The following is a 21,328-nucleotide window of genomic DNA, read 5'->3' as shown; positions in this document are numbered from 1 at the left end:
TTTCTTGCAACACTTTATTTTGTACTGCACCCCTTAAGTAGCAGCAGTGAAGTGGAATTCTTGTTCTCCTCATTTTGTAAAGACCAATTCTGACCAACTCAGAGGCTCTTCTCACCACGATTATTAAGCACTTCACTTGAAGAAAGAATTGCAATTACTTATTAGAGCATTTTCCAAACTTCTGGGGAGAGGAACGTGGCACAACATGCTGGTTCTCAGCCATCCACGTCTTTGTTGTGAGTGATCTTACTAACATATGAAGCACTAGCATGGTATCAGATGGGACCCTTTTGGAAGGGCTAATTGATCTAATTTATATGCTGCACTGAGATGGTTTGGCTGCTTCTAGAGATCGCTTGGTCAGAGCTACTGTGCAGCAGAACCATGTTTAAATAGCACCGTCACAAGAACAAAACCAAACTGAATCCCTCTGACCAGTATTCTTCCTACAGCCTGCGCTGAGAAAGAAAAGAAAAAGGGTCACTGCTCACAGCTTGTATTATCAGGTCTTTCATAATATCACATTTCTTTTGGTTTTCCCATTTGCTTTATGCAGCAGACAGCATTTCTATACTTAGACTTCAATCGCTTGCTGAACAGACCTTTATAAAGAATCATAATAGAAAAGCCTACAAACGGGTCAAGCTGCAGATCACTGAAGTTACTCTGAGAATGGATCCAAAGGCCTCTGAGTATTCTAATTCCTTAGAAGTATAAATATATTTTTTTCTAGGAAGCCCTTATATATATATATATTTTTTTTTTGGGGGGGGGGGGGGGAGGGCGCTTAGGGATTAACTTCAATAAAGTAAGAAAGCTTCCTGAGGAGGCTGAGTAAGAATGAAACTGATTTAACAGCTTAGTTACAAGTTTCTGAATCAGGATAGTCCATGCTAGCTGAGACTACCAGTAAACAAGCCCTTACTTCGTAACTAAAAGCAAGGAATTATCCTGAGGTCTAAAAAGGGAAAGAAAATCAGCTTCTTGAATATTAATTCCAGTTAGAAAATGTACAACCAGGAAAACGCAGAATCAGTCATGGTCACTGCAAAGCGGTCACTGTTACAGCAAATGAAAATAAAACCCCAACAACATGAAGGCGATTTTGCAAAACTCTTCCCTGTGACCTGAAAGTAACGAACTACACTCTGCAGTTATGTGGAATTAATGCACGGATGAACACTTTGATTTTTTTTTTCTTTTTTTTTTTTTAAAGTATAAATAGTACCTACTAGTAGCATAGACAATCCCTTCTGGTAAGACCTACCTGTGGTTAGCTCTATCACTCTGAAGTTCAACAAAAGCTGTTTTTATATTTGGATAATATTACACCAACACTAATCACACGTACTTTTCCCAATTTTTTTTTTTTTTTTATACAAAATGAAGTGTTCCAGTGAACATATAATTTGGTTATACAGCTTGGTTTTATAGATGAGGCTTTCATAATTCTTTAACGTATTTCAATATTGTAGAAATATATCCTGTAGAAAGAAGGGTATTTTTTCTCAAGTGTAAAAAGTCCCTACAAATCATCACACCTCCCAGCCTCCCATTACAAGCAATGATTACTTTGGCATCTTTCACACATAGCAAAGGCACATACCTGCAGCCCCTTTACCATTTCCAATAGCCACTAAGGCACGTATTGATTTTTTTCTGCCTTCCTTTGCCTTCATACAGAACACATTTTTCACCTGAAGGAAGAAACACAAAACATCGTGTTATGACAAAACACAATTGTATTTATTTATTTATTTATTTTTAAAAGAGAGTCAATTTACTAAAAAGGAAGTATATATTGGAACATTTTATCTAATGCCTTGGCCAGTGAGTACCATCTGCAGTGGGACACTGGCTTCAAGACATTCAATAAAGGCTGCTAAAAATCTATGCTCAGACACATGAGAAGTTATTTCAGTACAGTTTCACTTAAATATTCCCTATGCTGTCTTCAGTTGTACAACAGATAACGCTCCAATGTCGCCAGCTTCACGTGTGATTTCAATCATGATGAAAAAGAAAAAAAACAAGTGACATTAATATCATCCTCCCTCCCGTTTTGACATATTTTAGAAGCACTCTCATGAACTGCTTAAGGCATATCGTTGCTTTACATGGGTTAAAGCATTGGACTTAAATCTGCTTGCAGACTGCTGAAGACGTTTATTTGTAGCTCTGCTCATTACTGAGATGACAGCTGCTAAAGAGACGACTTCATTTAAGAGAGGGGAAGAAAACGGTATCTCATTCCTCTATGTTAACAGAAGTAATTTCAAGCAGCGATGCAAGAAGCTATTTAGTTTGCAGCAGGGGGACAACAATAAATGGGGAGCCAGGTGGCCTTATGGTTTGTATTCTGGAAATGGAAATTTGCTTCTGGCTCTGAGACAGGCTCTCCTGTGTGGTGGTGTGCAAGTCACTGCTTTATAGTCTCCCACATTAAAAATAGTCTAATATCATCTGAAACTTTGTCCATTTAGTGCCTATTCTAGGTTCCTTGGTTTTGGTATGTACGTATGTATTTTTGTTGTTTGGTTTATTTGTATGCATATATACCCACACATTTGTTTATGTATATATACACAATATCTTTGGGTCTACTTTCTTGAAGCCCTGATATGATTTCCATACATTATACTAATGGTTAATTTAAACATGCATTGTTCGTGTAGGAATTGAGCGGCACTCGCCCCTTTTCCTCATTTACAATTTTTCAGTAAACTGCTCTGATTGTAGCATTATACATTTGAAAGAAAGTTATTACAAGACACATGGCCGTGGCTTAAACATTCTCACTGAAGTTCAGAAGTAGAAGAATCCACTAACAACAATGGGTATGGATTAGGAATGAGTACTTCTGAAAAATTCCACTCTTGCTTTTATTAAAATAAAGATGCTGTTAAATTCAGGGTGCACACATTTTAGAGAGCACTTCAAAGAATTATCAGCTTTATTAGCTGCTTATTCCAAGCCATTATTCTTTCTGCAATCTTACTACTTACAAAGACAAGCTAAAATACAACCCTTCCATGACGAAAGGACCTATGGAAATAGGTTATTTACAGAAAATGCAAAATAATTATGAAAAAAAGGAATTGAAGCAGGGTCATCCTCTCTCCAGGAGCATAGAAAGATGTCTGCTTTTGCTCTTCATGCTTTTGTCTTCCATTGCCAATCTCAATACATATTTTACAAATAATAAGTTGACATACATATTGTCCAGAAAAACCCACATGATTTTATCTGCTCAAAATTATTCTTCTCCCTATCCAGAAGGTGGCAGGAAAAACCCATGCAATAAGCTTCTCCAGTAGCCTTCCTAAAATTGCACTTGTCAGCTGTTTCTGAGCAGCTTTGAAGGAAAATGCATTCAGTCACCCATCACAATCAGTGCTATTGCATCTCTCTTGAAACGCTGTAAAGGCTTTCCAAGCTTGATAATGTGCCCAGGCAGCCATGGCTGCTGGAATAACTGTGTCCTTAGATTCTCCCTGCCGCACCCTCGTGCCTCCTTCCATCAAAGCGAGCGATGCTCTCTCTGCTGGAGTGTGTTCAGAAGTGCTCCCCTTCCATTCTGCAGTTAAAGCAATGCAGCTGAAAGCATATCATTAAGCAGCACTGGAATTAATTAATACACAATGAACAGCTTGCCACTTTTGAAACAGCATGACCTCCGAAAAGTGACTGAAACTAAGACACAATTACCCTTATTTACTAGATTGCAATTTAAGCCGGATTTAAAGCTAATTCTTTAAATTCAAAAACAGATGCATGCTCAACCTTAATCACAGTGCATCTCAAATTGACTGTCCCCGTTATTCTGTGCTAATAATGCAGATTCAGCTCGCTTTCTGGAACTGAGAAGAACAGTGGCTCTGAAATACAGAACGAAAGCACCTCAAGTGTTTGCTAAGAGGAGAAATGACAAGCAACAGTTTCAAAGGTGGAGTTAAAAGCATGGAGGAGACTACAGCCAAAGAGGCTGCTATGGGTAACTGTGATTTTAAGCACATGGCCGCTCACTGCACTGTGCTAGAAGCAGGTAAAAACCCCAGACTTTTCCATCCATGTTATGTTTTTGTGAAAACAAAAAATGACCGACAGACCAAACTGACCACCCTCTGAAAGCCTTCCTTCCTGCAAAGCCACACTCCTCACACTGCTACTCTCTTGCTGCTGTGATGCAGAGGAGAGCACCTGCACAGGTTGATCCCTCACTGCATAAGGTTCTCTGGTCCAATACAAGGTGAGACAAAGTAAAATGACGGCAGGGTACTGAAAGAAAAACATTTCCATGCAAGTGATCCTAGAGATGCTCAGGGACGCAGCTAAAAGGCCTGAGAAGCCACTTAGCCAAAAGAATTAAAAAAACAAAACAACACAATGAAGTAATGAAGCTGTGCATCTTATAAACAAAAATCAAGTCTGTGTTTGTTAGATCACGTCCATATCATTCTCTTCTCTGTGAAAATCACGAAGGGCAAAGCAGATACCTAACACAGTGACAGAACTTGTCACAGTTGTAACTAAAAACTACAGTACCAAAAAAAAAAAAAAACAACACAGAAAATGCACAAGCTATTTGGAGGGCAGAACTAGTATCGCTGACAAGTGATGAGGGTGTGAAACGTTTTCCCTAGAACTGTGCATATGGTGGGCAATGGCAAGGGATGTGCTTCAGAAGGCAAATGAGCCTGTCTTCTGCTAAGATTACTAACGTGTGACCTCCTCAAGGAACAGTTTGTGAATTTATCAGTCTGTACTGATGTTTGATATAAGTGTTAGGGAGAGATGAATCCCACAGCCCAACAGAGGTGAGGCTGCCATAGGGCCAGGTCCAACAAGCAGCAGTGTCAGGGATGCCAGGAGCGGCCACCACTACTCTGGGCACAGCTTCTGAAACCCTGCCTAGCCAGGGATACAGACTACAAATAGGACTCACAAAAAATTAAGTATAGACAGCCAAGTCCTCTTCCTCTTCTTCAGTTTGGTTACCACAATATAAGAAAGACATAAATCTATTAGAGAGAGTCCAAAATACAGAGATGGTGAAGGGTCTGGAGGGCAAGATGTACAAGGAGCAGCTGAGGCCCCTTGGTTTGTCCAGCCCCAAGCAGAGCAGGCTGAGGGGAGGCCTGATGGCGGCCTGCAGCTCCCTCACGAGGGGAGCGGAGGGGCAGGCGCTGAGCTCTGCTCTCTGGGGACAGCGACAGGACCCGAGGGAACGGCATGGAGCTGGGACAGGAGAGGGTCAGGCTGGGGGTTAGGGAAAGGGTCTGCACCCAGAGGGTGCTCGGGCACTGGGACAGGCTGCCCAGGGTAGTAGTCACAGCACTGAGCCTGACAGAGCTCAAGAAGCTCTTGGACAATGCACAGGGCTTGATTTTTGTGTGGTCCTGTGTGGAGCCAGAAGTTGGGCTCAATCTTTGTGGGTTCCCTTCACTCGGGATATTCTGATTCTATTCTATGATTCTAATGGCATGCCCCCCTCTACCCCGTGCTCACAGGCACTCCATACGTGTGAGTCCCCTCAAATATCAGCAACTTGCTGGCATTACCTCAGCTTACCTGACCCCGTGCCTGGACTTTAGTTCCAGTCACATCCCTCCAACACCCTGGACCCTCACATTTACATTTCCTTAGCTGAAAGTCCTGGTTTGCCTGCTTTCTTGATAGCCCACCAATTAGCGGGACTGATGAGGTTTGTTTCTTGTCAACGAACATTCCCACATATCCTTAGCAACTTGTGTCTGACAGGGTTTGGTGCTTATTACAGAACTTTTTTACTGCTCTAGGTGCAGGTACCAAAGTGCCCTCGATCTAGTCACTCTGAGGCTACCCCAAGACAGCACCAAGGGGAGCCTTTCTTCCGAGTGTGATTTTGGTTCCCCTTCCTGCCTCCGAGCAAATTGTTTCTCCTGTGATGGTCCTGGCTCCTGCTACCTGCTATTGTCTCTCTGCCCTTCTTTGTGGGTGGGCAGACAGACAAACCTTCTACCACATCACCAAACAGTCAGTACTCTGACCTCTCCATCGTGGCCATTAGCAGAACAAATCAAGTACTTACCTCTCTGAATCAAGACTTTGATTCAGTAGCTATAGACTGAGAGACAGGAAGATTAGAGCTATCCATCCTGCTCACTGGGTATCCCTGCTCCAAGCAAAGTGGAGGAACCACAACACAGAAATCTGGACTCCTGTACCTTTCACTCCGTAAAGCAGATGAAAGTTTGTCCAGATATTTGAACGGTTTTTCACACAAGCTGACTCACCACAGCTCTGGAATAAACCCCAGGCACAGCTCTCATCCAAATTAGCAACGAGCCCAATTTATAGAGAAACTACAGACAAAAACAGGTTTGAGCTGATAGTTTTCCCCTGTCGGATGCATAAAACTGTCTTTTCTAACTCATTCGGAAGACAACGTAACTCAAATGCCCTACTGTCATGCTGTGTGTCTAAATGTGGCTTTGTTCGACAGCTCACGTCTGAGTATGGATCTTTTGGATTAAACCCGCAATAACACATGCTCACAGCCATGCTACACCTGAAATGGCTTTGCTTCCTTTTCAGAGGATGATTCATAATAATGCTGAATTATAACTCGCTCAAAAGCTTCTGAATGTTCCAAATGCCAATGACTTCATTCATCCAGGCTGACAGGTAAGAGTAAGATTTAATTGTTTAATCAACAAAGCCACTTGGAAGTGCCATCCCAAAATGTTACTTTAAAGACAGGCCAAAACTCTGAGAAATCCAGGAACACCAGTAACAAATTCTAGACTCTCCCCTCTGACCTCTCATTCTTTTCCTCTAACAGCTTGCTTCAGGTGCTATCTTAGAAATTGTCTGGAAATTTTCATTATCAGTCAAAAGACACTTGGTATCATCCAGGGAGCAGGAAACTTGCCTGCAGCTCTAAAAGCAAAGTCTAGAGCTCTAATACCCCAAAAGTATATTTCAGCCAACGTCTCATTTCAAGTAAATTATTACTCAGAGTATCACGTATACCATATAATTTTTTAGTCAAGGATGTCAAACAACAGATCTTAGACACTGTAATTTCATGCAGCATTTCCTTTCATAAGCCCTTTTTATTATGCCCTTTGCAAAAACAATAGCTAGAAAACAATTTCCAATGACTTATAAAAAGAAACAAAGGCTTTTGACTGTGCCTTAAGGAATGTTCTCTGTCACAAGTGGTAAGACTACCGAGAATAATTCCGTGCTCCTAAAGCAAACACGTATGGAAGGGTTTCTTGCTGCTTCATGGGAAACTGGTCTTACATTCTGCTTACGATCCCCTGCTGCAGCTAGAGAATTCATTTCATATAGTGGATGCAGAATGCATGACTACAGAGCAATGCAGTTAAGAAGTTAGAAGTCTTTGATGCCTTCACATTCCCTACAGACACCTCTCTACAGTTCTGTGTACCTTTTTAACAAGCCATTTAGAAATACTGAAGACAAGGTCCTTGACATCATTTTGGCCCAAACCTTTATTTTTCTGACTTCACCCCTGCTTTCCTCATTCCAAAATACAGCTCCTGTTCCTAAAGCATGACAATTCTCTGCGGTTTGGTACAGAAAGCCTAGTGGTTTCCAGCATCCCCATTCCTGTACAGTCCCAGAACAGTCATTCTCCACACAACCAACCTCCCCCCACTGCCCCCATCAATATTTGCAAAGGCTTGGATTCAGAATGGCTAAATTTAGGTACATTTAATTGCAAGAAGATGAACCTCCAGCCATTCAGCTGCTGCTAATCTTTTTCAGTTAGGCGCACCTATCCCTACTTTGCACACGGGAAGGGCAACCCACACCAGATGTGAGTTGTGCAGACCCTGCTCGGAAAAGGGAATTTTTCTGTCTGTTCCCTTCATTTCTGCTTCTGTAAAGTGCCATGCAACAGTTGAGGTAAATGCTTCCTCCAAACACGTCTTGGGCAATCAGAAGCATGCCTGAATGCAGCTGGAGAAGAGGGAAGAACAAGCAAACAACCTAACTCACTTGAGAGAAAATGCCAGCTTTATGAAATTACAGGTTTTGCATGAATTCTTGCCCCATCAGTACTCAGTTACAAACTACTAATATTATGATACAAACTTTGTGAAGCATACCCAATCTCAAGTCAATTTAACTAAGAATATAGTCTATGAAGCTGGAGACAATATGGAAGAAAAAAAGACAAGATTCAGGCAAGAGCCTAGAACATGGCTTCACTTACTGCACACTATATTGATTATATTTAATTATTGATAAGACAAATTATTAATTATAAGACAAAAACTACTCCTTGTCAAAGGCTTCTGTAGAGTTCATCACTAACTTGATTCCTGAGAAAATATCATCCACACACTTCTGAGAATATCCACTTAATTATCAACTCAATGCAATTTATTTTGATTGATTCTATGTTAGGAAGAACTATTTATTTTTATTATGCCAGTGTTAAAAGCATCTCTTTTGTCTTACATTCTTTCTACACTATCTGAAAGTATAAAAAAGCAAAAACCACCACTCCAGACACCCCCACCTCTGGCAAATAATTAAAAAAACTATCAAAACCCACAGACAAATACTCAAGGGAAACAAGTCCATATACAGTTTTACCTACAATGTAAGAGATGGAGAATCCTGAACTAAAATAGAATCATAAAGTGATTTTGGATTTCAAGGACTAGGATAATACCAACATCATACCAAGCTCTATACATAAATCAAAGCACCAGTGTACTTTTATCTGCAGAAAACAGCTTTTGCTTTAAGGATAGCATCAGCCTATTTATGTTGTGGCCTTCTGCACCATTTCCCTATGAAAAATGCATGTATTGCCTGACCTGAACTTTTTTTTTTTAATCAAGTCTATGCCTTTCAGTAATTAAACATTTAAACACTAATGAGTGTTTCTTTTGTCTAAATAGGACAGTACAATACCCTAACCATCTGGCTGAAAAAGGGAATTATTCCGTGGTGGGAAGTTGGGAAGGCTGCGCTGACCCACGTACAATGGGGCCATGCTTTCACAAAAATAATGCAAGTAAATTGGTCTTTATTAGAAACAGGTAACAAAAAGAAAAAGAGTGGGAAAACAATAAGAGATCAGAAAACAGTTTTTGCAGCTGGCAAGTTCAGTGTTGGGTAAAAAAAACCCACACCCATCTTTTGCAAAGAACATTAATTATTCTATCTCCTCCTTCAGAAGGCTCCCATGTGTGAAAGATTCAAAGGGACACTAGCCTCATATTATATGCTTTCACACCTTATTGATTACTAGGTTTCATTTTCTAGTTTTCATACTACAACGCAAACACTGCCATATAACACAAGCTTTCATGTAGGCTTTTTTATATTAACATTACCATTCTGATTTTGAAGATGACAAATCACCTGACAATGGATGATTCCTGAAATGATGCCTTCCCATTACAGTGAAAATGGCTTATGTAATTTGTCAAATGGAACTGTAAGTTTTAATGACTACTGTTATTACATTATATTCAATAATAAATATTACCAGTAGTAACAGAAGAAATTAGGCTTTTGCATTTTTGTTCATAGGACATTCCTTCAAAAATGGAATAAAAGTCCTGAAAACTGCTGAAAATCAAGACACAGCAAAAGAACAAATAGGCTTTCAGCTTCCTTCTGCAAAGTACAAAGTTTCCAAGCAAATTATTTTAACCTCCTGTATTGTCATGAAGACAAAGATAATGGAAAAGACATGCAAAAATAGCATCACATATGCCATCTATTTAAAGTAAGAATGCTAACGGGACCTGTTTATTTCAAAACTCATACTTGTTACCAGAAAATTATAGGACTCAATTTTCTTAGGCTCATTGCTGGATATAGAAATTTTGCTGCTGCTTTTATTTTTCTGCAGAAGAACACTCCTACTTTCTCACATCTGTGGCAACCTCACTGAAACAGTACAGCCCCAGCCTGCTTCTGAAATGCTTTTTTGTTATTCAGATATAACAAAGCAGTGAAACAGATTTCTATAGCACATGGAAACATCGCATAGCAACCCATTTTGTTGTTTAATCTAATGTATTTTAACTGTAAATAATTATGCAGACACAAAATGGCCAACTTTAGTAAATACCTAATATAGTACCCAAACTGGCAGGCAATTGGGACATGTCAGAGTAACAAAGGAACAGCCACTTTTCTCCAATGTGCCCTTTTAATTAACTGAAAACACTAAGACCTGCAGGGCTTATTAGGGTTTTAACACTTACCTGTAACAACTGCAGCAGAAGTACAAATCTAAATAAAGCCAAAAGCAAATTTTATTCCACATTAACTTAAGTATTAAAAAATAAATGTCAAAATCAGTGAGCTAGATGTCAGATCCCAAGACAGCAAAACTCTTCATCCAGTTTCAAAGCCCCTGTCAGCTGGGACACTTGGGAACTGGATAGCCTTGGGAGAGTGAAACCTATTTTGTTACTATACTCAGGGAGCAGGGATAGGAGTTGACGCTTTCCCCCTTCCCTAAGGGTATGGCGAAGGGGAATTGTGTCCCAACATGGAAAAGGAGCAAAGATTCATTGTTGTACTCCCTTCAGTCTTCAAACAACTGGTAGATATGAGCAAGGATCTAGTGGGGCTAAACCCATCATTTCGTGAGGACAGAAGTTCCTTACTGAGGAATTTTACATGTTAAAATAAAGAACCCATTAAATGTGTATGGTGCAATTCAAGAACTCACTGATGCTTGCTTAAATATTCATTTTTCTTGCATTTCAGATTTTCAGTGTAATCTCAAATATATTATTAAATGGGAACTTGATACGTAAATGGAGCAGATGATCCATCAGATGATCTAAAAAGCTGGTAGTTGTCTGAACCATTTGATTTTCCATCTGACTTTCAGTAGTAGCATCTTTTAAAAGCAGTTTTGGGGAATAACGGTGTATGCACACCGGCATATACTCTAAGGTATAGAGGCATGCAACATATTTTTTATTGTGACAAACCACCCGTGACATTAAGTGCAAATTTGCTACTCACTATTTTGTCATCTCTTTTTTCTAGGCACCAATGACAAATTTGGTAAGAATACATCAGAGGTACTTGACAAAAAAGAATCTTGATTTCAAACTCGTGGGTAGGTAAGCACATTTAAGAGCTAAGAATGAACTGTATGTTCTCTTAAGATTTAAGCTAAGTAATCTCAGTAATGGAAAAAAATATTGCTTATTAAATTAACTTCCAAATGCCTTTAATTTCATCTTGTTCTTGTGCACACCAGTACCACTTGACGTACTCTGTTGTTGACTTTAACAAGTCAAAGCTAATCTGAAATAGCAAGTTAGTTCTTAAAATAGAGATCAGTATGTGACAGTACATGGTAGTGTGCAGAGAAAGTACGGTTCCTTCCACAAAGGGCATCACTAGTCAACTTCAGTAGTAGAATACAAGATGACATGCTGTAAGTGAAACTAAACAGAAGTTCACAGATACAGTGGAATAAATGCCATGCCTGGACACACGTACAACACAATACCAGCTAAAAATACAGGCAATATTGCACAGAACTTTTTAATAAGTGAAGCTGTGATAATGACAGGAGTAAAGTGATGAATGGTCATCTCTACCCCTTAAAATCATGTAAGAACTTATTATACGGTCACTCTATTTTACAGTGATGGAAGTATCAACATTCATATTAAGCAAAGAGACTCACTATGCATCTATCATAGGATGTGCATAGATCCAGGTTAATTCTTTGGCTCTCAGATAATGGTTAGAAATTAAAGAAATCTCTTTTCAATACAGCTGCTAGACATGAATACTTTTTCCAATAATAAAGTAGATAAATATTAATCGCAAATCTGATTCTGATAACCCCGGAAGGGACACAAATCTAATAACCAATTTCATCTGTAGGTATGTAAGCAATATGAGAATGTTCTAAAGCAATAACTTTATGTCTAAAGCAATAAGTTTATGCAATTACATTGAACACAAAGCCACTGGGTTGATTTATGCCCAGAGTATTCATGTAACAGAGTTTAATTCAATATATCAAAAGCACAATCCAAGTTTTGATAAAAAGTACTTTGGTGTTCATCCCACTTCGTGGTGTTACCCTTGCCACCTTGCTTAATGGCTCCCAGCCCCTTCTCCTTCACCAAAAATATCAATACTTCATAAGAAAGTCTTGGCTAAATCTTATCAATTTGACGTCCCCCAGCTGAAGTGATAAGTTTGCTACACCTTGCTGGATTTTGCTTTCTAATACATTGGTCATTTCAGCAAAATATCAATTCTTTTTTTTTAAACACATTAGATATTTAAAGAAAACAAAAGAAAACCCAACGACAAGAAAAACAGATTTTGAGATTCAGCTGCATAAAACACTGACAGACAGAAATTACTTGGCCACCGCTACAACAGGTCTCGCTAAAATTAGGACATAAGTAGAAGAGAAGGGAATGTGCAAGGACAGGGCAAATACTGTTCTCACTTCCAGAGGTACCTTTTCTGGATGCTGTGCATCATTTGATTCTGGACTGGTAGCAAATGAATCATAAGAAATCAGCTTATTTCTGAAGTCATGATCCCCCCTTCTAGCTTCTGCTAGTTCTGTGGTTTCCACAGCAACTAATGCATTCAAAATGAGAAAGAAACTAATAAGATAAGTGATAGGCATAAAATACCTTGTGACAGCTTGAGCATGCACAGTACTAATTGTTACTGGTCTGCTTTGGAATGAGTTGCATCCTCCAGTAATGGCTTTACCATTGGTAAAAGGTAAAAGGTCCACATATCTGCATTACCAACACTTTTCATTTTACCACTAAAAGATCCTATTAATGGGTTACCTTTTCTCCTTTTCTTCTAAAGAAAATCCACCTTTTTAGTTTTTTAATAAGCATTTTCTCTGACCACATTCTGAGTGGCGTTTCTGTTGAAATCATTATTAATAATTTGGCTCTTCAGAACAGCTTTTTTTTTGGGGGGGGAGAGGGGGTGGCGCGCAATATTAAGGACCTTAACCTTCAGCCTGAAGTTCTGCTGTTAGGTATTTTTAAGTGAGGTGATGCAACAGGATCCATCTAGAAACGAGGATGGAAGCAAGATTTGCATTAACCCTGTCAAAACCATCATCCCTAAACCGTCAGTAAGCATATTAATGCAGTAGATATAGAACTATGAATGGGAAATTTTGTTAGAATGTTTTTCCCCAGAAGATTGAAATACCATAGGTTAAGACATTTAGGACAGATGAGCATTGTATTACTCATGACACACAAAATAGGATCTTCATCTCACTTGCTCTCAATCTTGTCTTCCCAGTCCTCCCCGCTTTGTTTCATTTATTTGTCTTGAAAAGCAGAACTACATGATTTGCTACATATAATTGTTTGAGAACTATTGCTAACACTTTACTAGGTTCCCATTTATGGCTGCATGTGAACTGTTAAAGCTTTATCTGCAGGCATTTGCCACTTCAGAGTTACTCAAAACAGTCTTTGTATTAGCTCAACAGAGAAGTCCCCAGTGAAAAGAATAATAGATTACATCACACAGTTGAAACGAAACACTAGACTAACTCCTATTGCTATAAGATTGACTTAGCAAAGACAATTAAATAAGCACAAGCCCCATACAGAATAGCTGTAACTATTTGAAGTCCTTGAAGAATTTGGTAATGCTTACCTCAATGACTCTTGTTTCAAAATCTTCGTAAGTTTCTGTTGGGAGAAAAACAGTGTCTTACATTTCCTTGTATTAATTCCTTATCAGCAAAGCTCCCTGCAGATTGTATAATTTAAAAAAAGGACGTGATTTTTAGGTAGCTGCTTATTTATCTCAGCAGTGAGCAGAAAAGGCAAGAATAATCTGAACACATATCTAAAGTGAGCATTATTAGTTGCTTCATTTTAAAAAGAGCTCAAATATATTTTGTAGCCTGACTCCATTCATTTTCTTTTTCAGAATAAACTCAGAGAAAATAAAGTATAACTCATTTATAAAGCAAGCTTTTTTTCATTTCTTGAGTAAAAATCAATATCGGTAAAGGAATCTAGCTTAAATAATATCCAGTTCAAATGATAACTTCCAGAAGGTGTAATACCCCTCTTGTTATAACTACAGTACAGCTCCTGTTACGGTTAAGGGGTGAAGAACTGTTTAATACATCCACTTTGTTAGGGACCCCAATCTCTAACTGCAATCAATATTTTATCTTCTTAAGTATTGTAGCTGCAGGGGAAGGAAAATGATATAGTCTCCAAAGACTGTCCAACCTAGATAACCAACATGGCACACAGGAAGAAAAATAATCCCTTTTTAAATGGTAAAGCAAGACTTACTGTCTGAACTGCTCTGTCTGAACATCCTACAGAAAGCAGTAACAAAGATGATGGAAGAGCTGAGATGAGCTCAGAATCTGTCCAATACTTTAACCACAAGCTAAGCTGTGCAACCTCTCCAAATTAAACCTGAAGCTCTTTTGAAAACCACTGCCAGCCAGCACCTACACTGAAGAATTTTTATTAAATTATATCTGATATTGTTCTTAATTCTCTCCAGCTGTAGAAATGCTATTAAAAAATAACTGTCCACAGCACGTTATGTAAAAAAAATAAGAATAGTTTAGGCTTTTGCTGGCTAGCAATGCAAATTGCCTTCTTCCCAAAATACTGCTCCAAAAGCGTTAAAGAAGACAACACACAAACACCCTCGTTTCATGTACAATGAGCAAAGGCCATACATGGTTGAAAGCTAAGAAGTTGAATCACCAAATAGGTAAACAGGTCACTTCCATCATGGCAATACTATTTCCCAAAATCATCCAGAATATTTGGAACTTGTATTAGACAATCATACTTGTAATTTCTTTTTTTCTTGATACATATTTCTGTGAAATTCCAGAGAGAAGAAAAACAAAACACAATCACTTCAAATTATCAACAACCATGCAGCCAGACTTTTTTTTTCCCCCCTCACTTCTTTCAATTTCAAATGCTACCTGAAAAAAAGTCTTTGCAATCAAAGACAATTACAGCCTCATTCATTTTGTCCAGTTATAGTTAGGGTGTTTTGTATTGTTTCCCTGTCATGTCTGCCTTCAAGTCTTTTCATCACAGCGGTAATAATAGGAGCTGTTCAGGTGTGTGTTACATATTCGGCTGTACTTGGTGAACGCATCCTTTTCACTGCACGAAAATTTCAAGTTTTTGCTCTGTCATTAGAAGGGACTTCAAAAGGAATGACATTTTCAAAGTGTCTTCGGAAATTGTGGGGTAGGAAAGAGCAAGAACAGCGCAGAGCTCTGGGCGTGACAAACCGCCTGCACGTACTGCCACCAAGGATGGCAACTAAAGGGAGAGGGCACAAAACTACACAAACAGAAGCCCCCTCAGGTCTCATCCAAGGGCTTTTACCCTGACAAACACTGCCAGTAAAGCTTACTTTTAGAAAAAATAAAATTGAAGACAATGGAGTAAAATGCAATGTCTCAATATAAACAGAATGAACAGGAGATCCTCCCAACCTCCTGCTTTTCCAATTCATTTTATTAACTAGAGCTTTCAGCATTTACAGCTTTAGAAGCCAGTGCTAACTAAAGCACTTAATATTTGTCATGCTTAGTATAGTCACAGCAAGAGTTTGGAGAAAGGCTTGGGAGTTTAAAGCAGCACAGCGGTGAAGAGAATCAAGGACTCACTGCTTCAGATGTTGCTAGATCATTTACACTATCTCCATGACTATTACAAATGTGAGCATCTCAGCACAATTTAGAGAACTGTTGGGCTACAAGAAGTTCAGAGAAGAGCATGCAAATGCCAGCCAGCAGGCACCGTGTTCCCTCTCTGAAGCCTCTTCAGCTGCAAAGCAACACTGTCAACTTGGCTGAAAAATAATTGTATTTCTAACTGGAAAAAAAAAAAAAAGAGTTCTTTCTCTCCTCATAACTAACACAATCAGTAATGGTGAAGTGGAAGAAGATCCTCCTGCAAGCACAAAGCATCAGTCTATCCCCAAATATATGCAAGTACGTTTTCCCCCCAAACACAGCAGTTGGTTTCAATCAAATTTGTCATATGTCAAAGGCTCACGACAGAGAGGTTCTGCAGATTTCTCCTGTACTTGTTTTTGTTAGAAAATATGTATGCTGCTGAAGGGAAGCTGCATTACGTGCTCAAACTGTTTGTTACCAGAGGATCTAGCAGCAGAACACCAGGATCTCAAATCGAGGGAGTCCAGCCATGCCCCAGTCTCAGGACAGATTCATTGGGTTTGACGGTTTCAGGTCTGTTCTTTCTACCACTTTGACAGCGCTTTGCACATAGCCAGTGTCCCCGTTCCCCTGAAAGTCATTTAATTCCTCTGAATAAAAGATGCTGATGGAATTGTGGGAAACTGAAAATATGCACAGTTTTTAAACAGATTAAGAGGAAATTGGTATATGCTAATCAGAAACTGCTTTTCTGCACATTTATAATACAAGCTGACTGTTTCATTTTCCTATTTTTACTGTAGTGTCCTTCCCTCTTCTTGGCAGAACTTGACCTGGCTACTGCAGCACCCACAGAACCAATTTCAATGCAAGTAACCAGCCTCAGTAATATCAGCCACACTGAAAGCAAGGAAAACACTGGGGAGTAGAATTCATGCATACATAAACGTTGTTTGCAACAGCTGCCACTTCTTTTAACAGAATGAACTACTTGAAAATACATTTGAATTTAAAAGCAACATAGCCTTGCATTTAAAGCTCAGAACCAGAACCGTGAAATCTCCTCGACTTCCTCTATGTTCCACCAATGATTTATGGGGAATTCATTAACTTCTCAAATCTTTATTTTTCACTTGTAAGATTCAGGTGACAGGCTGCCTCATCCATTGTCATGTCACCACCTTCCACGGAACATTTGCTTTCAAGGTAATAAGATGAAATACCAGTAAGCAAACACAGGAAATCTTATTTATATACTGCAGCATTATGCTGCTATTAAAATGGAATCGGTTTTTCTTAAAATCAAGGATAAACAAGAAAATCATGAAGAGAAAGGAAAGGAGATCTGGAAAGCCAGATCTCCACAAATTCACAAGGTATTTTGTTTTCCTGACTTAAACACCATAGCAACATAAGCCCCAAAATTAGCTATACCAGCTACAGGAATTGAAAACCTGGGAAGGGAGTGGAGAAGTAGAAAACAGCAACAGGATGAATTTACAAGAGGAAAAGCTACAAAATGCCAGCGTGACTTCAGTCTACGTGGACAATGGTATTAGATCATCCTGGAAAGACCACGCTCTTGCTGCCTTGTGGCTTGGTGCAGAGCACATCTCGATTTTGAATTAAGGTCTGACAGATGTCACCAGAAAAATATTCAGACAGAAATTCATAAACAAAACACCACACTGAGTGACCAGCAACAGTGACTGCAAAAAGATCAGATAAAAATAGAATTACAATCCACAGATGTAATTCCCTATTTATGGGGGAAATTCCCATTTATGGGACATACGCTCCAAAATCACAGCTTTCACCAGGAGAACATATTCCTGGTGAGAGAGAACTCTGAAGACATGAACCAAGCTTAACTTTTAGAATGACCGGAGTCTGCAACAAGCTCGAAACAAGTGTTAGAAAACATTAACTGTTATATTTACCTCATCTGACTATAAAAGTCTGAAGAAAAATAACAATAAATATAGAAGCATCATGAAGTGCTTTGCAAGGGAAACTCAGCTGAGTATGAGTAGCAGCTTATTTTTATATGTAATTAGTTGAAGGGGGTTAGGTTTTTAATTGTTAAAGCTAACAACATTTTTTTTAGTTGTTTAATGAGCAGCACTGCAAAAAAGTTCACCTTCACACTTTGCATGTTCGACCTCTAGTTTCACTATGATATTTAACTAAATAACATATAAAGAACTTCTATTAGCTATATTCAAACCACAACATCTTAAGCCTTATTCCACTATCTGAGTAGGAAAAAAAAGGTTGCTTGAAGGTGAGATATCACAGGATCCTTTAAGAAACTATAGAAAAGCACAGCTGCATTTTGTACTAAAATTGATGTTGAACACAAAAGATATTTCTGTTCTTTCAGACTCCTATAACAGTCTTTAACATAATGCAGTGCTCTATAACACAGTGTAACTTCAGGTAGTCCATAACATAAAAATCAGAAACTAACAGCTATATTAAATAAAGCAGTGATTTAACACGTTTCACTTGTGTAAATACTTCTTTGATTGAGCTGCCTTAATTCACGCACTGGCATATGTGCAGACTAAAAAGCACGTAAGAGAAGTTATAAAATAGATTTTCGATCACAGGAAAATTCTGGATCTGGCTTTTTCCCAGCCCCTTCTCACAAAGGCTGGATAAGAACTAAGAAAGATATTCATTTTTTTTTTTCTTACCTCCGTTAGGACCTGGGTCAGGAGGATCCAGAATGACACCTCCCCAACACTTTCCACTCCATCCTCCCTCTCTCTTAACTTTTATTTTTCTTCTCTTCTCCCATGTGTCTCTCTGCTGAAGAATTTCAGACTGAATTCTCTCTCGTTCTTCTTTTTTTCGTTGGGAAACTGTCTGTACCATCCCACTTTGTATTATAGGAGCATTAAGGCCAGGCCAGAGGAAACCAGAACGTCCTTGAAAATAACAGGAAAAAAAAGTTTTATGCCGAACAAGTACAGAAATAACAAACACTGTAAAAATGCAATAAGATGAGAGGTTCTCGCTTATTTCAAGTGTTTTCTGTGACACAGAATTTGTATTTAAAAACAAAAAATATCATTAAGTAACCATATCAGGATTTTTTTTTTTTAGAAAAATATATTAAGCTGTTCTGATGCCATGGAAGTTAACAGCAATTTATTGATTTGTTAAATCAAAAAACATTACACAAGGGGAGGCCAAGACATTTCTTCAGCGCTTCATTTGTGAATCTACCTTCTCCGATCTCCTGGCCTCTATTGAGATTCTTTCTTAGCTTCTTCTTCCTTCTCTTCCCTCTTGCTTTCTTTACTCCCACACCAGTCTCTGCCAAAGCTCCTTTCCAGAGCTCATCAGCTGTCACTGAAATGAGAAAGCTTTCATAAGTAATATACAAGTATATCTTATATTGGAAATGGAAGCTGAACAAAAAAAAAAACTACCTTGAAATGTTAACCCTACTTTGATTTTTGCTGGGATTTAAACTGTGGGATTACTTCTTAGCTAAGAAATGAATTTCATACTACATGCACATGTATCTGCTGCAGAGACGTGCCTCTACCCCTGGTGACTGCAATCAGATACGCTCAGAGCTAGGTGAATCGGTTTTAAAAGGATTTTCAGAATCAATTTAAGGGCAAGCATTTTTAACCACTAAGGTATTAATTCCCAGGCCAATAAAAGACAACCATTCATTACTAACTCAGATCAGCAATACCTACAAGCACTTAACCAAAGACAAATATCGATGAGACTCAACCTCGGTCACTTTTAAAAATACCTTAACCTGCTTTAAAAAAGCCACAAAAGACAAGAAATTAATCAGCAGCACAGATCTGCTGATGCTCTCATAAAACACAAGGTCCTGACTGCTGATGGAAGAGCTGGGCGGATGAAGGAACGCCAGGCACTCTGTGCATCCTCACTGCAGAACCCTTCAGCCTTGGTTGGCCTCCCCATTCCACGACCATACAGGACACCCGCTGCCTTCAGATGTTTGGGCCAGCCATTCTCTGATGTTTCACCCAACGTACAAGAGCATGGCTAAGGAATAGTGTGTTTGATAATGAACTGGGGAAGCTCTGCTATGTTGACACCAAGATGAGGGACAAAACGACAAAACTCAACACTGCAAGAAAGAACAGAACGTCCTAAAAAGTCATGACACACCCCAGCCACATATTGTAGGAGTAGCACAAGAGGCTTCACAGCCAAAACAAGCACTGCAGACTTCATGCTGGGCTAGAGAAGTGAGACTGCACCTAACAGCAACATTCATCACACTTATAAACTATGAAGCAAAAATTGTATTTTCTCTCGGGCAGACTCTAGTCCCTCTGAAAAAGAAATCTCTCGAAAATTACACTTTCTTTTCCAGACATTCCAGTGAACCCCAAGTTCATGGTAAAAAAAAAATAAAATATAGTAACATTTAGTTTGACTGCTGAGCAGGACCAAAACACCACCTGAAGAAACCTTCAGCTGCACAGCACGCAAACATCACTTACTAAAAGACCTGTGACAGATCCTAGACCCTCTACAAGTAGCAAAAACTACCCTAAAATACACTGAATAACAGTTCAATATAGACAAAGACTGGTGGCAAGGAGGAGATGTATGACGTGGCTTTTCAAGATCTTAAAGCAGACTGTGAGACTGCGGCATGAGCTGGAAGGTTGATGACGGATCACGTTAAGCTTCTTAGTTTACTCAGAAAACATTGTGTAACTAGCAAATTCATTTAAAAAAAAATAATCCTGGTAGCCTGGAAACATGGGATTAATATAAAGGTTTTCACGTGTTTCTCTGCTGGGTTATTTTTAAACTGGAGCAGTTCCCCAGTCTTCACTTTGGGTGGCTTCATGGAGGGTCACACAGCTTCCAAGGAGGCTGCAGAGGGGCAGGAACGGGGAGCTCCTGAGCTGATAAGGCACTCAAAAAAAAGAGATAAAGAAAAAAAACCAAACAGCTTTTGAACTGCACTCTAAGTAACACTGCTTAATCCCCATACAGAGAAAGTAGCAGAAGTCACAGGGCGAGGAGACTGCGCCGTACCAAAGGGGAGCAGTCTGTGCCAACAGATCCAGCACGATGAGGTCAAACAGAGCCTAGTTTTGGCCTCAAGCACTGCACATAATCTGATAACATCAGAACAAGAGGAAAACGTCACACTTGGTACCAGAGTGCAGTTCATTTAACCGACCTCTAACAGTATCATCACGCGTCGGGAAAGCAGCTGTATTGAATGAAACGCATGGGAAGCCTGCAGGCTGCAGAGCTGAGAGCTCTTTAGAAGATGGCAGATACCAGAATGACTTTAAGACCAAGTGATGAGAATGGAATAGGGAAGGGATAAGCCATGTCCCCACCACCATAATCTTACAGACTTCCGCCTGTGACAGACAGCACAGCAACGAAGAAAACCCTGATGTGACTTGGCAGCGAAGCACCAGGATGACCGGAGAGCACATACGTAGATAAGGCAGGAAAAAGCTCTTGCAGTGGAGAAAATAACCCCTGACAGAAATGAGGATGGCTGTAGTGTTTTTTACATTTGCAGAGAAGCTCCGAGATGAAGCCAGCACAGCAGGTATGCTGTCTCCAAATGATTTGAGGTCTCACCTTTAT

General features: G+C 39.3%; 1 protein-coding gene and 1 long non-coding RNA gene across 5 annotated transcripts in view; both read right to left on the bottom strand.

Moving 5' to 3' along the window:
* Positions 1-21,328, bottom strand: part of MRPS5 (mitochondrial ribosomal protein S5) — a 42,790-nt gene that overhangs the window by 9,337 nt on the left and 12,125 nt on the right. For all 4 annotated transcript variants that reach the window (XM_072035380.1, XM_027453512.3, XM_027453511.3 and 1 more), the window contains 4 exons: positions 18,938-19,063; positions 18,403-18,636; positions 13,678-13,712; positions 1,607-1,697 (listed from right to left, as the gene is read on the bottom strand). In XM_072035380.1, coding sequence (XP_071891481.1) covers positions 1,607-1,697; positions 13,678-13,712; positions 18,403-18,636; positions 18,938-19,063 — 486 coding nt within the window. The remainder of the gene's footprint in view (positions 1-1,606; positions 1,698-13,677; positions 13,713-18,402; positions 18,637-18,937; positions 19,064-21,328) is intronic.
* On the bottom strand, positions 2,560-13,671 carry LOC110353162 (uncharacterized). Its single transcript, XR_002403328.3, has 2 exons — positions 10,248-13,671; positions 2,560-3,597 (listed from the first exon to the last, which is right to left on the bottom strand). It is a non-coding gene; the product is annotated as an uncharacterized lncRNA (long non-coding RNA).

The sequence above is a fragment of the Anas platyrhynchos genome, chromosome 3 (genome assembly GCF_047663525.1).
Source record: "Anas platyrhynchos isolate ZD024472 breed Pekin duck chromosome 3, IASCAAS_PekinDuck_T2T, whole genome shotgun sequence".
NCBI lineage: Eukaryota > Metazoa > Chordata > Aves > Anseriformes > Anatidae > Anas > Anas platyrhynchos.
Note: the sequence above shows the minus strand (reverse complement) of the source record. Positions and strands in the feature narration are given on the sequence as shown.